Source organism: Phacochoerus africanus, chromosome 1 (assembly GCF_016906955.1).
Source record: "Phacochoerus africanus isolate WHEZ1 chromosome 1, ROS_Pafr_v1, whole genome shotgun sequence".
Taxonomy (NCBI): Eukaryota; Metazoa; Chordata; class Mammalia; order Artiodactyla; family Suidae; genus Phacochoerus; species Phacochoerus africanus.
In genome coordinates this window covers 265,677,544-265,695,516 of record NC_062544.1, presented here as the reverse complement: position 1 = coordinate 265,695,516, position 17,973 = coordinate 265,677,544, and the positions used below count along the sequence as shown (strand labels likewise).

At 33.8% G+C, this 17,973-nt stretch overlaps 1 protein-coding gene across 3 annotated transcripts in view; it reads right to left on the bottom strand.

Annotated features, from left to right (window-relative positions):
* NCAM2 (neural cell adhesion molecule 2) overlaps positions 1 to 17,973 on the bottom strand; it is a 494,205-nt gene that overhangs the window by 90,290 nt on the left and 385,942 nt on the right. For all 3 annotated transcript variants that reach the window (XM_047756284.1, XM_047756302.1, XM_047756292.1), the window contains 2 exons: positions 16,270 to 16,457; positions 11,745 to 11,841 (listed from right to left, as the gene is read on the bottom strand). In XM_047756284.1, the coding sequence (XP_047612240.1) occupies positions 11,745 to 11,841; positions 16,270 to 16,457 (285 nt within the window). The remainder of the gene's footprint in view (positions 1 to 11,744; positions 11,842 to 16,269; positions 16,458 to 17,973) is intronic.

Genomic DNA, 17,973 nt, shown 5'->3' with positions numbered 1-17,973 from the left:
GAATAATATCCACTGCTAGGTTTGCTATGAATATTAAGAAATGTAGGATACTTAAAGCAGAACCAGTAATATACTAAGCATTAGTAAATGTTAGTCATCATAGTTTTTCCTATTATTCCCTGATAACCGTCCTCTTACTATTATTTATTTTGTATATATTGATACCTTTCAATGTTCTAGTCAAATGGTAGATAAATTGACACAATATTGAGATTCGGCTTAGAAATGTTTGCAGTGTATAATAGTACAGAGTTGGTGCTAGGAGTCAGATAGGAACAGTCCCTGGAGTTGCTATACAACTTTGGGCAAATTAAACTTATTATTGAGTACCAGTTTTCTTATAAGTAAAATGTTAATAAGAATAACAATATTAAACTTACTGTTGTGAGGGTAAGTTTTTATACATACATATATAACAGGACATTTACAAATATTATTCTTACCCTTTCTTTAGAACAGTTCTCAGTGTATAAATAACACTGATAAACATTTTAATATTTAAACATATGCCTGAAGTCATAGTTCGATCAAAGTATAAATGAGAAAACCTTTAAAAAGTCTTGCTTAGTGATTATCTTATCTTGTAACATGTAAAGGAATAATAAGAATTGTTCCTCTGACTCGAATTCTGATAAAGGAATACAATTAAAAAAAGAAAAAAAAATTAAGTGAAATGATGTTGTATAAAGTATACAACAGTATGAGAAGTATAAGAAATATACTTAAGAAGTATGTATAAGAAGCTTTATGAAAGTATAAGAAGCTTTATGAAAAAGGAAGAGGGCAATAAGCTGATATAACATGGGTGTTTGGAAACATATTCAAAATAATACATCAAATAGTTATGTACCCCTGCATAACCAAAAAAAAAAAATCCAATATGAAGATATTCTCTATAAAGTAAAAATCTGAAAGCGTATGTCCAAAGATACTCATGTAGAAGAAAAGACAGTTGAAGAATATAATGTATTTGCAAAGATATATTGGATGAGTAAACTTTTAAAACATATTTTCAAATTGAAGATGAATCATGGGATTACAACACAGTATTTCTGCAGTATTCAGCAAAAGACAAGAGTCAAAAATGTTGAATACAACGGGAATTAATAAGATGAACTGTGGATGTATATACATGTGTGTTTGTTTTAGATCTTCAAACTCTCTTCTTCAATTGTATCTTCATTTCTCCAAAGATAAACAGACACCAATATCAAAAGTTAAAAATAGAACTCACCAAGCAATTTCATTTAAATTGTACCCTATCACTTCTGGATTAATCTATAATGGGAAGTCTGTCTTCCTCTTTCCCAAGGCTAAACCTCCATCTCTGAAAGACATTTATTTTGATTTTCTGCAGAATGCCGTATCATCAGGTGGCTCTTTTCTTCTTTTTTCTTCTCTTTTCGACTTTCTTTTTTGTCTTATTACCATGAATATAATGATCTCACAAATGACAAACTTTCTTCAGCTCTACTCTCTTCTCAAGCAACAAACTCTTCTTTTGCTTCCTTGTCATACTGTATGAATAGGTTGTTCCTAATTTCTGACCCAACATCTTTATTTCTGGAAATTTGATTTTCTAGAAGGCTGGGATGCTAGCTCTTTCCTTACAGGTGAGGATGTGGAATTTCTGAGATTAGAGTAATTAGAAGAGTTTGATATCTGCCCACTACCTTAAGTGAAAGTACTTAGGTGTATAATTTTCCAGAAAAGAATGTGAAATATTATTTTAAATATTTTTAATGATACTCCATGTCTATTTTTATCATCTGTGCTACTCTCCTTTATCATGAGGTATGAAAGGAAGACTAAAATATTTATTTCCCAGACTCATTTGCTGCTATCTATGGCATGAGCTGCAAGTCTTAATGGTTTTACACACTGAAGAAGTGTGAGTGCCATCTGCATTCTTCTGTAGAGGTGCATGTGGACAAGAGGATCTACAGATGTGGATGATGGAAGCAGCTGGACTCCCTATTCCATAGTCTCTTCACATTGCCCAGTGCTGGGAGCTGTGATATCATCAGAGGTGTAGCTTGCTGCAGGGCTTCCTGACCTCTGGTTAGCACATGCATAGTTGATCTTGGACCTTGCTCGAAGTATATTATAACCTTGGAGCTTGAAGATTGTTGGCTATTTCAGATCTTACCTCTCCAATTATTTTAGAACCAGCCAACTCTCTATATTAAATTCTTTTTTCCTTGGTTTGTTCATCAGTTTCCACCTGATAAAAGGCCTAAATATTAAGAGAACTATCATGCAAAGAATTAAACTTTCTAGATTTAGCAATACCCTAATGTGCAAACTGCTGCTATCAACTGCATGCAATTCAGGGATGATGCTGAGATGGGTTCCATCTGCCTCTGCTCTGAAGGGCCACTTTATATCCAATAAATTTCATATATATTTTCCTATTTCAGTTGCGAGCTTAATCTAACATTATAGCCAATCTGTAACATATCTGAAACCCTGCAAATCCCTTGCCATTTCATTACTCATCTGATTTTCCCCACATGCCAAATCAAATCATTATCCTATTTATCTTTTCATAGAATTTGATCACATATGTTTAAAAATTTCTCCTCACAGTTACACTAACTCTCTTAATAATTATTTTCAATTTTATTTATTCACATACTTTTATTTTTTATTTTTATTTTTACTTTATTGTCTATTTAGGGCCACCTGTGGCATATGGAGGTTCTCAGGCTAGAGGTTTAATTAGAGCTGTAGCTGCTGGCCTACGCCACAACCATAGCAACACAAAATCTGAGCCACATCTTCAACCTACACCACAGCTCATGGCAATGGCGGATCCCCAACCCACTGAGTAAGGCCAGGGATTGAACCTATGTCCTCATGGATACTAGTCAGATTCCTTTCCACTGAGCCATGATAGGAACACCCACATACTTTTAAATGCATCAACTAAACTGAGGTACTTCAAGGATGCCCTCTTATATTCACCATTTATTCCCAAGTTATTAATGGAAATTATTTCCTCAAATATACCAATGTCTTGACCCTTGTCACAAGTCATGGAGTCCCACATTCCATTATTAATTGGGCATTTCTACTATGACTCATAAGCAAATCAAATAAAACACACTGAATTCTTTATACATTCAGTAATTCACCTAAATCTACTATAAGCCAGGCAATTTTCTATATTTTGGGATAAAAATTGAGATAGTCATCACTTGTTATAGAGATTATATGCTAAGTATATAAAAATAATTAACATATACAAACATATGGTTTATTGTAAATACTATCTTCAAAAATTAAGCAGGCAAGAGAGCTACTACAGGTGGGATTAGGGAGCATCACTGGAGTGAGTGTTCTAACTTTAAATTGTGTGGACTGAAATGTCTTTGTTAAAAAAGTAATATTTGATAAGGACTTAAAGGATAAGAAAATTACTCATGAAAATGCTAGGGAGAGAAAATTGTCAGCACAAAGACGAAATGTGCCTTGAGTGTTTAAAGAAGGAGGGTAGTCTGTGGAGAGCAGGATGACCAAGGTATGGGGAAAGGAGATGGAATTCACAGAAGGCCAGTGAGGGTGGGATGGAGGGAAAGCTTGTGAAGCCTGATAGGTCTTTATAATCACTATGGCTTTATCTCTAAACAACACAGGAAGCCACTGAAATGCTTTCAGCAGAAGACATTTATTTACTTATTTAATAATAATAACACCTCGATCTTTTATTTAGGCTACAATCTAGGGGGTCATAGGACAGACAGGAAAGCCAGTTTAAGAATTTATGCAAAAATCTACATTAAAAGCAAAACCAAACCAAACAAACCAAAACAACTAGAATATACAAATTGATTTCAAGAGAACAACATGACACTGTAAATAAACTATAATCAAAAATTAAAGAAAAAAGAAATTAATAAATGTCATAAATAGTTTTGAAGGCAAATAAAAGTTTGGCCTTACAGGCACTATTGGAAAAAAAGAGCATGATGTAGATTTTCCAGGCTAGATAATAAAACTGATCATGTGAGAAAAACCTAGTTTTATATTCAGCTGAAGAAAGTGTGTTTTCAAAGGAACCAATTTTGATCTGCTTTCAAGTTTTACTGAATAAGGGTCTGGATAAAATGTGGTCCAGGTACAAGGGCAAGTAGATTGGCTATAATTCCATATCTATAGAACCCTGTTCAATTGATCCAGCTTAACCTATGAGCAGGTCCCTATTCTCAAAAATGACTTGTATAGGCTTACCCATGACATGGGTGAAAATACAGATGACTGCTTCATGATATTTATGACTTAAATCAATCTTAGAAAGAGAGCAGAAATATTGAATTTGACAGGGTCTCAGCAGGTTAAAATGATGTGCTCAAATGGACAAGATGAGACTAATAGGGGTAAGTATAGAGTACTGAACTGAGGTTAAAAAAATCAATTGTGAAGCATAGCACAGGAGACCTCACTTAATAGCAGTTTGTGTGAAAAAGACCTAGGAAAAAACACTAGAAGGAAAAAAGTGGCAAAATCAAATGAAATTTTGTCTTTTTTAATAAAATACAATCTCCAGAATAAACAAGGTCATTATCCTATCATCAGATTTTACTGTGCTTTTATCTATGAAGTCTGGATCTATGATGTTTGGCTATAATGGTAACTTGGTAACTGGTCAACATTTGTTGAGTACACACTATATGCTGGTGTTTTCACTGCATTTCCTCACTTAGTCCTAACAATAGTCTTATCAAGTCAGTTTTGGAAGGCTCTTGTAGCACACTGAAACTCCCTTCAGGATTGAGGCACCCTCTCCCCAATGCTCAAGCTTAGAGAAGAGTCCTTCCCCTAAAACTGCCCAGAAGGGTACTTGATCAGAAAAGCATGTCGATCAATGAAGCAATGGTGAGATCATCATATTACAGTTTAATACAACGCTTACAGCTAAAAGTTAATTTTTACAGTGATGAAAATTACAAATAAAATCATTTGATGAAATTTAAAAAAGTAAAAGTCAAGAAAAACTCTTAAAAATACACAAATAAGTATACAGAATGGCTTTTTTTTTGTCTTTTGTCTTTTTAGGGCTGCACCCGTGGCATATGGAGGTTCCCAGGCTAGGGGTCTAATCGGAGCTACAGCAACACCAAATCTGAGCCACATCTGCGACCTACACCATAGCTCACGGCAATGCCAGATTCTTAACCCACTGAGCAAGGCCAGGGAAGGCAACCTCATGGATACTAGTCGGATTCGTTTCCACTGCACCAGGACAGGAACTCCAGAATGACTTGTTTCTATTGTTTCTATTGGAAGTAGAAAACTATAAGAAAGGAATGATAATTGTGATCGATTGATTGATTGATTGTCTTTTTAGGGCCATACTGGCAGCATATGGAGGTTCCCAGGCTAGGGGTTGAATCAGAGCAGTAGCTGCTGGCCTATGCCACAGCCACAGCAACATCAGATCTGAGCTGCGTCTGTGACCTACACCACACAAGGCAATGCTGGATCCTTAACCCACTGAGCAAGGCCAGGGATCAAACCCACAACTTCATGGTTCCTAATCAGATTCGTTTCCACTGGGCCAGGATGGGAACTCTCTGATAATTATTAATTATATGGTTTCAAGTTTATTAACTCTTACGTGTTCTACATTTTAAATTTGCTCCAAGATAGGTGTTTGAATCGATAAATAAGGTATGTGTCCATTAGAGTTTCCATCATGGCTTAGTGATTAAGGAACCTAACTAATATCCATGAGGATGTGGGTTCACTTCCTGGCCTTGCTCAGTGAATTAAGGATCTGGTGTTGCCATAAGCCGTGGCATGGAATCCGTATTGCTGTGGCCAGCAGCTACAGCTCTGATTCCACCCCTAGTCTGGGAACTTCCATATGTGCTGGGTGTGACCCTAAAAAGATTAAAAAAAAAAAAAAGTATGCTTCATGGCTAGAAAGTAAGATCGTTACCAGGAGGTACATTTTCTTAAAAATTCATGTTGAAATGCTTAAAAAAAATGTTCTGTCTTGGTCTCTCTAATTTTATTTGTACTTGGCATTTTGATAAAAAAAGTTAATATAACAAAATTAGTTATCTAACACATGTGAAAATATTGTTTCCCATAAAATTATATAAAAAAGTATATATGTCAGTTTTCTGAAGATGGGAACTAGACTAAAGAGGACTAGACCAACCCTTGCCAATGAATATGAATTCAGTTTAACAGAAAGACCTTGCCCTCATTTTTTGTTTCCATATTTTCCTCTGATTTAATCAAAGCACAGTAAAATATATTTTATTTGAGAAAAAAAGTCTAGAAATGAACAATCATAGGTTCCTTGATATTAGTTGTGAAACTGTAAAAATAAAAACGGGCTAAAGATGAGAACTTGACCCATGAAGATCCTATGTAGGAAAGGCTGCCATAAAAAAAATGCTGTCTTCTGGAGCACTTTGAGCTAGCCAATATTTTAAGCCTACTCATTATTTAAATCACTATAATAATAGATATAATAACAACAAACTATGTTTTTATATATTACTTCCCAATTAGTGAATGTAACTTTGTTCTATAAAATAGGTATAAATAATATTTTATGCACCTCATTCAACTACTATGAGATTTATGAAGATGAGTACTCATGATTCAATTTAGGTAATCACTCCTTTATCTTCTTACTAGAACTTTATCAAGCTATATTTTCCCAGCAGAGATAATGGCAAAATAAGTGGAAAGCATGGAGGTGGACTATTCAGCTCATGAATATGAGTAGCACCCATATGCCTACTTCTATACCCTGCTGTAATTTCACTATTACTATCTTCATTGCTAAGAACAACACTATCATCATACTTAAGATATTTAAGAGATGTCTTAATAAATTGCTGTATTTTAGTGTGAAAATTATACCTGCATATTTGAAAACACTAGTGGTGTGTAAATAAATATTTGATATAAAAATGTGCTTTCTAATATTTTAAAATCATTTACAGGATTATATATCAAAGTATGTATGTACACACACTGAAGATGTGGATGATATTTTTTAAGGTAGTAATTTAAGATCAAAAGTTACATTGCTTTTCTAAAGTGGGTCTATCTTATGTATATTTGTTTATTGGTCTAATTGCTTTCTTTTTTATTCTTTTTTCTTTTAACATAAATTTATATTTATAAAAAATTTGCAAGAATAGCACATGGAAATTTTCTTTTTAATCTGAACCATATAGAATAAGTTGACATGCTGCTAGCTTTAGGGTTTATTTACAACACAACATTCTCCTATATAAGATCTATGAAACCATTAAATTGCCATATAACACAAAGACCACAACCAAATTTTACCCTTATCTCAATAATGCCCTTTATAACAATCAGATGCATGCACAAAATTTGTTATTTGTCTTTACTATCCTTTAGTCTGTAAAGTTTCCTTAATCATTCCTTGCTTTTCATGGCTTTGACACTTCAAAGACTAGTCATTTTGTTGAGGGTACCTCAATTTGGATTTGTCCTATGTTTACTCATACTAGATTCTGATTGTGCATTTTTGGCAAGACTATCACAGTTGTCATTCTGTGATCTTCCCATTGCCTCTTTCCGGTAGTACACAAGTTTAATTTTCTCATTTCTAGTATATTAACTTGGATCATGTTAAGTGTGATCTGCTAGTTTTATCAACTGTAAAGGTACTGTTTTTCCTTTTGTAATTAATAATTTGAGAGTAGGTTTTTTAAGACTATTTTTATTTTATTTTTCCTCATCTAACTCCTACATATCTGCTTTAGCAAGCATTGATGTTCCTAAGTTAAATTAATTTATATTATGATATTTGTTAATGTTGGATAATGGATTTTATAACATACATCCTTTAAAACATTTTTCTTTGCTTTATGGTACACCATATTGTTCCAGGCTTATCTTGTATTTTACCTGTTCCACCCCTCTTGTACTTTATCTGTTCAGTCATTTTCACAAAGAGTCTTGATTGCTCAGTGAAGAATGGTACTTAGAAAGCAAGATCTGAATTCCAAGTGTGCTTTTTGTTATTGGGATTTTTTTTTTTTGTCTTTTCTAGGGCTGCTTCCCGTGGCATATGGAGGTTCCCAGGCTAGGGGTCTAATCGGGGCTGTAGCTGCTGGCCTATGCCAGAGCCACAGCAATGTGGGATCCGAGCTGCGTCTGCGACCTACATACATCACAGCTCACAGCAATGCCAGATCGTTAACCCACTGAGCAAGGCCAGGGATTGAACCCACAACCTCATGGGTCCTAGTCAGATCCGTTAACCACTGCCCCACTGCGGGAACTCCTGTTATTGGGATATTGAAGCTCCCAAGTCCTCTCAGTGGGTAGAGCTATATCAGAAACTGTTTTCTAAATAACATCGTCGCAAAAGGAAGCACCTTGTAGAAGTGGTTGAACACACATATACACACACGCACAGAACCCTTGCTTCTTTTCTCTTTATCTATGTACATAAAAACTTAGTGCCCCCAATACCCAATCATGAGCCCAGAATCATTCTAATGTTTGCCCTTTCCCTATATATGACTCTCTTCTCCAAACGAGAAATAACTGTATTAGCTATGTTAGCTGTGCTAACCCTAAAACGTTTGCAGAAATGAATCATCCATCACTGCTTCCACTCCTGTATTTGGAATCCTATTACTCTGATCAGGTTCCAACACTCCACTCTGAGTTGCTGTTTGTATTCTGAAACATAGACATCTTTTTCACTCATCTTGGGCCCCAACATGTCACAATGAACCAGTGAAGACACTTTCATTCCATTCTTTCTGTTCAGGATCTAACACCCCACGCCAGGCTGCTGTGCCCCATCCCATCCACATACAAACACCTTCCTTGCTCAGATGTAAGACTTAATTATTCAGGAAGAAAAAAAAAATGAAAGAAAGTAGGAGGAAAGAGAGGAAGAAAGGAAATATTTTGAAATCAAAATTAAAAAATAGCTTTTCTTTTTTTTCCCAATGTATACATAGCACAAATTTCATGCTAAATTTTGATTAATTTATTACTCTTTGGAAACAAAGTAATATGTTGCAGTGTAAAATACCATAGGTTAAATGATCTTGACCTTTTATTAGGTCAAATAGTCTATGAAATATTGAACTATGGTATTAATATATGTTTTGAAATATTTTAATTTTTATATAATATTTCTTACTCTATTTAAAAATCACATTACACTTTCAGCATTTGAACTCTGTACCAAAGATTGAATTTTATAAGCAATAAATAAAGGAGTCTCATTGAAGGAATCATATTAATAAATATTTATATTTAAATGCATTTTTCCCACCTAAGACACAGTGTCTAATTCTTTTTTTATATCTTCGTAACAATTTCAGTTGAATGTATGTTTTTCCAGAACAAAGTTTTTGCCTCTATTTGTCACAATATTTTGGAATATGAGGGCAACTTCAGTCTTTGAGAAATATTTCCAATAACATATTAATGCTTATCTTGAATGCATATTTTCTACTTTTTTATTATGGTTGGAAAGAGAGAAACTCACTAATTTCAAATCACCATTAGAAGCATATGTATAAAATATGTTTTTAATGAAAAATATTACAAGTAATGTGAAATATGAGGGCACATAGATATTAATTTTCTGTGATATTAACAAGATTTTTTAAAAAAATTTTTGGGAGGAGGGGGCCCACACATGTGGCATATGGAAGTTCCCAGGCTAGGGGGCAAATCAGAGCTGCAGCTGCCAGCCTATGCCACAACCACAGCAATGAGGGATCTGAATCACATCTGTGACCTGCGCCACAGCTCACAGCAAAACCCAATCCTTAACTCACTGAGCAAGGTCAGGGATCGAACCCACATCCTCATGGATACTAGTTGGGTTCGTTTCTGCTGAGCCACAAAGAGAACTACTTAACAGATTATTTAAATCTCATCAGTATAATGTTCTATTTTTCACATTTTTCTGGAATTACAAACTCTTAAAAACTAAAAAAAAAAAAAAGCCTATTCATCCAGTTTTACTTTATAGGAAAATGGGTCACTTATTAAAAAGACAACACCTAGTGGCAAATCAGTATTAATATAAATATATATAAACACATATACTAATTACATGTCTAGTTATTATTTATTACAAGTTCTACCAATTACAAGGACATTTGCCTAATTTCCTAAGGCTTAGGATTAATATGAGTACTGAATGCTTCTCAATATTACAGTTGATGCTACAATTTATTATGAATGAATTTGATATGACTTACTACATTTCATTTTCCTAGAATTTAATTTGCTTGTATAATGGTTTATCCATATGCCTGAAGGATAGAGTCTACTTTAAATGATTTTCAGGAGATAAGTTTTCTAATGATTTCCTGGTAGAAAATACATATTGGTTTATTTCCTTCCTTATTTCATCCCTTCTGCATCCTTTCCCTTCTACCTTAAATCCATCTCATCTTAACTTTTTCTTTCTTGTTTACTTCCCTAAAGCCCTCTCACACACTCCCTCTCTCCCTTTTCCCCCAGTGTAGTAAAATAAAACTTGAATTGGAGAATAGCAGGTTTTATAGTTACATAAATTTGATTCTTATTAGGTTTGTAAACTTTTAAATTGTGATCCTTACAAATAATGACTTTATTTTGAGATATATTTACATATAAAAAGAAATGAATTTCATTCATAACAATATAAAATTACAATTACATATTTGAACTCAAAAGTCAAAATATTTTCATGAAAGTGATTTATTCTGTTAAAACATAATATGACAATCATTTTCTGCTATTTCTTTACCAGGACTTAGAAGGCAATAAAACACATTTTTGCATCATCTGAGCTATGCAAAGCATTTGAAAAACAGATATTTACAGATTTCTAATCAGTTTTGTAAAATATAATGTCAAATTCTATGATTATATGTGTGTATATATATATTTATATCCATGTGTATATACACCCACATAAATATAAATAAAACATAGCTGGATTTCTAGTTAAAGTGAAATTCATTCTACATATTATTTCTATATTTTAAGCTTTAGAGGAAGAACTAAAATGTTTTATATGCACACAATTGAACATATTTCAGCAAAAATTATATAACTAAATTTTCTATTTACCTTAAAAATAGGGTTACCATTCTTTCAAATTTAGAATTTAAAAATATATTAATTTCATTTTCTCTAAAGATTTATTTTTATGTTTTGATAAGATTCTTATTTTACATGAAATATAATTTGATTTCTTAAGGCATATCTTTCCTAATTCTTTCATACATATGTCACATATAAAGTTGGCAGAATCAGAATCAGGATTAAAATTCATCTTTGTTTTGTTTTGTCTTTTTAGGGTTGTACCCGTGGCATATGGAAGTACCCAGGCTAGGAGTCCAGTCGGAGATACAGCTGCCAGGCTACACCACAGCCACAGTATTGTGGGATCCAAGGCACGTGCATGTGCAACCTATACCACAGCTCACAGCACCACCAGATCCTTAACCCACTGAGCGAGGCCAGGGATCAAACATACATCCTCATGGATGCTAGTCAGATTCAGTTCTGCTGAGCCATGATGGAAACTCCAAAATTTGTCTTTTTTAGTGAATACAGTTTAACTCCTTACTATATGTCAGATACAACTGTTCCAAAATTTTAAGCATCAGTTGTTTCTTTATAATAATAATCTGTATCAGACTTATTAAATTGTAAAAGCTATTTGCTTCTGGAAATACATTATGAGATCTCAGAAATCACTGTGCTGTACTTACCAGCCAAAGCAAGAATATATTCTTGAAATCTTGTTCCTATACGGTTAGTGGCTGTGCAATTATATCGTCCAAAGTCATTGTCAGATGTGGGTGCAATCTAAAATAATTATAACAAAAAAAGTTTAAAAACTTTAAAACATCCTAAGAGTTTTAAAATAGCCTCTAGTATGCCTACTATCTTTACACATAGTTATTCTCAGGTCCTTGCCATAGTTCTTTTTTCTGTATCAAGTGAACATTCATTCCCTCCTTTTAAGATGTAACCTCTGGACTTGTATTACCCATAGTACCAGGTAAAATATGATTTGTCTATCAATTTATTAAGTATATAAATGCCACCATTTTGTTACACCTATAAATAGGGAAAAATCACTAGATATTTATATAGTAAAGTTCATAAATTAGTACACAGTTTGAAAAATATACATTCTGCAATCATTGCAGACTTGACTTTAAAATAGGAATTTTATACAAAAGCATCAATTCTTTGTTTTCTATGTTGTAGCCTAAGCTCAGGCAGATTTAAAGTTCAAGAAAGGCTTGAATTATGTCAGTTTTCTCTTCCTCTTATGATTTTATGGAACATAAAATATTAGCAAAGGACAGGAACCCATTTAAAAGAAAAATCTTTTCAGGAAGATATTTTGCAAGGAAATATTGCCCTTGTGTAGCAATCCCTGTAGAAAGGCATATCATCTTGACATCTAATAACAGTATCTTGCCTCCGTTTCTGTTCAATTCCTATCATTCTCTTCCATTTTAGGTAGAAAATAGCTGACCTCAATCCTTACACATTTGAAATCCATAATTAAGTTAACCTTCTGGGATTCTATTGCTGAACCATGGGACCAACCCTGTAATTCTAATGTACTGGAATTCTGAAGTACCAATTCAGAAAGGAGATTTGATGGTAGTAATAGATACAATTTTCAATCGCAGTAACTATTATTAAGAGGGAATATGCTTACAACAAGAGTTGCTGTTAATTTCAACTCCATCCCATAAGGGGGAAAATGATTTTGTGATAATGGGAGGCGATTAACTAAAAGTGCAATTTTGAGGTCCATTGAAGATGATAATTCTGAACGAGTACAAAAAAGCTGGCCATTCATCTTTTAGTCAGCTGTCCATCTAGGAATAGATTTAAGGACTAGCAGCTTGAAAAGCTCTTATATAAGTACTTTCTAAGTGATTAAATATTCATTTTCTTACATGCAGGCTTTAATAAATTAAGCTAATTTGACTCTATAAAATAATTTTACTAATAAGAAAGGAATTTGACAAAAAAAAAAAAAAAAGCCTATTCCACAGGCTATGAGAAAGCCACTTGTGGGAGTTCCCGTCGTGGAGCAGTGGTTAACGAATCCGACTAGGAACCATGAGGTTGCGGGTTCGGTCCCTGCCCTTGCTCAGTGGGTTAACGATCCGGCATTGCCGTGAGCTGTGGTGTAGGTTGCAGACGCGGCTCGGATCCCGCGTTGCTGTGGCTCTGGCGTAGGCCGGTGGCAGCAGCTCCGATTCAACCCCTAGCCTGGGAACCTCCATATGCCGCGGGAGCGGCCCAAGAAATAGCAACAACAACAATGACAAAAAAGACAAAAAAAAAAAAGAAAGCCACTTGTATATGTCATACAGAAGAATGTGTACTGAATCAATACATCGCAAGACAGGATGGCCATGACGAGAATCCCTACTATTTTACAGCTCCTGAAGATTAATAAAGTACCTCAAATGTACCTATTTTCACTGAAACAATTTTTAATGGGCTCAATTAGGTTTTGTTTTGTTTTTCTATCCGTGGGAATTCATCTATCAAAAGAAAATATTTATAGTTCTATCTAAAATAAATAATTCCTTTATCACAATGTACCATTAACAAATACAGAAACTACCACTAGTTGCATAAACGTAAAAAAAACCCCACAGATCTAGACAACTGGGTCAAATAATTTGCCCTTAAGCATAACTGCAGTAAAGTTCAATAGAGGCTTTATACCCAATCCCAGCACAGTGAAATAACAGATAATTTTTCAAAATACAAAATATATATGCAACACAGATACATGATAGAATTTACTTTTAAAGTATTTAAATGTTTATAATAAGCAAATTATTGTTGATATTTATCCAGGAAGAACTAGAAACATCCACTTATGACACTACTTCTTCATATTTCAATATGCAGTTAAAATAGTTCCAAGTTTACTTAACTTTTTGGGCTTTGATAGAATATAACAGATTAACAAATGTAGTTTTGAACACCGAAATATAAGTACAATCAATGCTGATAAAGGAGTTTGCAAGTCTTTCTACTAAACTTCCAAAAACCTGATTTCCTCTTTTTATATATTCTAGGGTGATAAAATCATTTATTTAAGAGTTAGCTTTCTTGGGGCAAAGAAGAACAATACAAATGATCTAGAGCAGAATATCATTCCAATCAACCTATTATTGAACATAAAATATTAGCAAAGGACAAGAATCCATTTAAAAGAAAAATCTTTCCAATCTTTTACAAGGTATTTTGCAAAATACTTCTTGCATCAAATGTTCCTCCTATATTGAAATGTGTCCTATTTCTTTATAGGCGTGTTCAGGAAGAACAAGCAAACTTGTTGACTTTTAGAAGTGCATTTATTGGCAGTAACCCAAAATATTTATAGAATATTTTGTTTTAAAATTCACAAATTAAAAAAATGAATATATATTTGATCAAAGAAAAAGGAAAACAAATTAATTCAAGAAATAAATTATTGACTGATTTGTTATTAATTGTAAACTTGATTTTTTTATAGGTTTTGTTTGTTTGTTTGTCTTTTTAGAGAATTGGAGCTGTAGCTTCCAGCCTACACCACAGCCACAGCAATGTGTGATCTGAGCTGCATCTATGACCTACACCACAGCTTATGGCAGTGCAGGATCCTTAACCCACTGAGCGAGGCCAGAGATCAGACCCGAGTCCTCATGGATTCTAGTTGGGTTTTTTAACCGCTGAGCCACAATGGGAACTCTGATTTTTTATAGTTTTTATATGTTCTTAAGAATAAGCAATTCCATGACTATTATAATAATTCCTAAACAAAATAATCATAATGTACTATCCTAAAGAACTATGTATGTAACTAATTCAAAATTAGTAATGACTATTATTGCTTTTTATTGTTGTTATATTGTTTGTTTTGTCAAGTTGTATTAGTTATACATCTATATTATTTATTCAGGATATAAATTTAATCTTTGAAAATGGTATACATATACAAAGTTAATGCTCAAGGTCAATGCTTTAACCAATAGATTACCTGGCTAGGTATAAAGCAAACAGAAATTCCTTGGTTTTCACTTTAGGGTGGGGAGGAATGCCATTTAGGTAGGTTAAACGACAGGAGAGCTTTATATGAATAAAGTACTTAAATGTCAATTTATAAAATGTTGCTTGACATTGATTATGGAGAATTATGAGCTATTTCAGAAACTGAAAAGTGGCAAGATGAAGTAAAGCAGAAATTACAGAGTAGTCTGTCATTTAAACAAGAACTTAAATCTACCTGTTACGGACTGAATCATGTTCCCCCACAAAATTCAAATGTTGAGAAGCTAATGTCTAATGTGACTGTATCTGGAGACAGGGTCTTTAAGACGGTGACTAAGGTTAAATGAGATCCTAAGACTGCGGCGAGAGGTCACCATGTGCAAATCAAGGAGAGAAGTTTCACCAGAAACCAACCCCTCTGACATCTTTATATTGGACGTCTAGCCTCCATAAGTATGTTAAAAAAAAAAAAAAAAAAAAGGTTCTGGAGTTTGCATTGCAGCTCAGTGGGTTAATGACCTGACTTTGTCTCTGTGAGGATGCACGTTCGATCCCTGGCTCTGCTCAGTAGGTTAAGGATCCAACAGTGCTGCAAGCTGTGGTGTAGGTCATAGATGCAAATCAGACCTGGTGTTGCTGAGGCTATGGTGTAGGCGAGCAGTTGCAGCTCCAATTCAACCCCTAGCTCTGGAGCTTCAATATGCCACAGGCCATAAAAAGAAAAAAAAAATGATTTCTGATTTTTAAGCCACCTTGTCTTCAGTATTTTGTTATGGAAGACCTAGTACACTAATATACTACCCCAAACTGAAAGTTATGTTTAACCTCAATTTTCCACTATGGTTAAATACTTAAAATTTAGATTAAATGTGGATAAAAGTTTTTGTTAAGTTGATCTCCCTGTCAATTTGCTAATAGACAGTTCTTCTAATACAGATACCATTTTTTTAAAGTTGAAATCGATTTAGACAAATTGGCATAATTACCAGTTAGACATCCAAAAATTTGGGGAAAGTGATAGCTAAATAGTTCTATCAACCAAATGTTTTACTAAGAACAATTACTGGGTAGAAGAGTTAATATAGCACCAATGAGAATACCTTTAAGTTAATTCAAATGTTATCCCAAAGCATGCATTTCTAAAATTTATGCATATTGAATCAGCAGAGAAAATGTAGCATAATGCAATTTGTTGATATACACATGCAGACTTACCTCTAATATCATTTTTCTCCCTGCACTATATGTCTTTAAATTAGTGGTGTTTTTAGCTGGCAAGACTAATTTCTCTCTTCTCCAATGTACTGATGCTGGTGGATTAGATTTCACATCACAGCTTATATTGATTGGATTTCCTTCCCAAGAGTAATAAATTGTTTGGTTTGATACGAACTTGGGAGCGTCTGTAAAGCAATATAATATAACATTACAGACCTTTCCTTTAAAACAGTCATTTAATTAGTACAAATAATAGTAATTGTTCTTGATTACAATAGGAAGCCACAATTCTAATATCAAAACTCAATGAAATATACATATACATATATTAAAATTTTTCCAAATAGTAAAATATGAAATATTAACCCTCAGAGTTGTTTGCTTTTAATAATCTGAAAAAAATTTCCATCTAGTAAATTAATGGCTCTCTACATAGGCGAAGTATATTTCTGAAACAGCCACATTACAAAGTGAGAGTTTAGGATAAAACAATAAAATCAGTGGTCTTGGGTCATTTTTTAATCTTGTCTTAGTCCTATAATTTCTTCTATAAGATATTTTAAAGCAAGTATAAAATGTAACTTGAAATGGCAATATCATTTCACAAGTAAACAACACATTTTCCTGAAAATCACTTCCTGTTTTTAATAACCAGGTATGTTTTAATTTAATCAACAATAATTAATTTAAACATTAATCAGTTCCTATAATACCATGTCAATATTCAGGCCCCAACACCAGATCTCTATAATAACAGGTAAGAGAAAATAGAAAAAACACATTACATTGTTCCACTGAAAATACCTAATTGTGAAGACACGACATGGTCCTTAGTCTTGTTTCATTCTACAACTATGATGTAGCCCAAATGCCAATCAGCCATCACTTCTCTGAGTCTCATTATCTTGACTGTATAATTAAGAGGGTTCATTTTACAAACTTTCACATAAAAACACAATACTAAATGAAGTGGTAGCTAAGATGTTGCTGGTATTTTTAGTCGTTATTGTTTGTTACTAATAACTATTTAGAATTTAATATACCTCATAAATTATCAGCTTCAAATTGTTTAAATTAAATGTTTGTTTTGCTTAAAAATGACTTCCTCCCAATTTTGTTATATTTACAGAATATATAATACAAAAGTCATAATCTCTAGTATAAATGCATAAAAAATTAAATATTCTTGTCCTATGTGTTTTACACTATGTTTTGAGTGTCTGTCTCATGTAAGTATGAAGTGTTTATTGAATGCTTTCTGTATGACACTATGCTTATACACTATATTCCATTTCATCTTCCTCATGAGGAAGGTTTTACTCCATTAAAAACATGTGGAACCAGGAGTAAGAGCTATCAAGCTTATTCTTGTACCAAGTTGCAGGTCTGGGATGTGACTCTGGGGCAATTTTAAAAAGGGTGCATTGAATTTCTATTTAACCCAGGAATTTTTTTTTTTTTTTTTTTTTTTTGTCTTTTGTCTTTGTTGTTGTGGTTGTTGTTGCTATTTCTTGGGCCGCTCCCGCGGCATATGGAGGTTCCCAGGCTAGGGGTTGAATCGGAGCTGCTGCCACCGGCCTACGCCGGAGCCACAGCAACGCGGGATCCGAGCCACGTCTGCAACCTACACCACAGCTCACGGCAATGCCGGATCGTTAACTCACTGAGCAAGGGCAGGGACCCAACCCGCAACCTCATGGT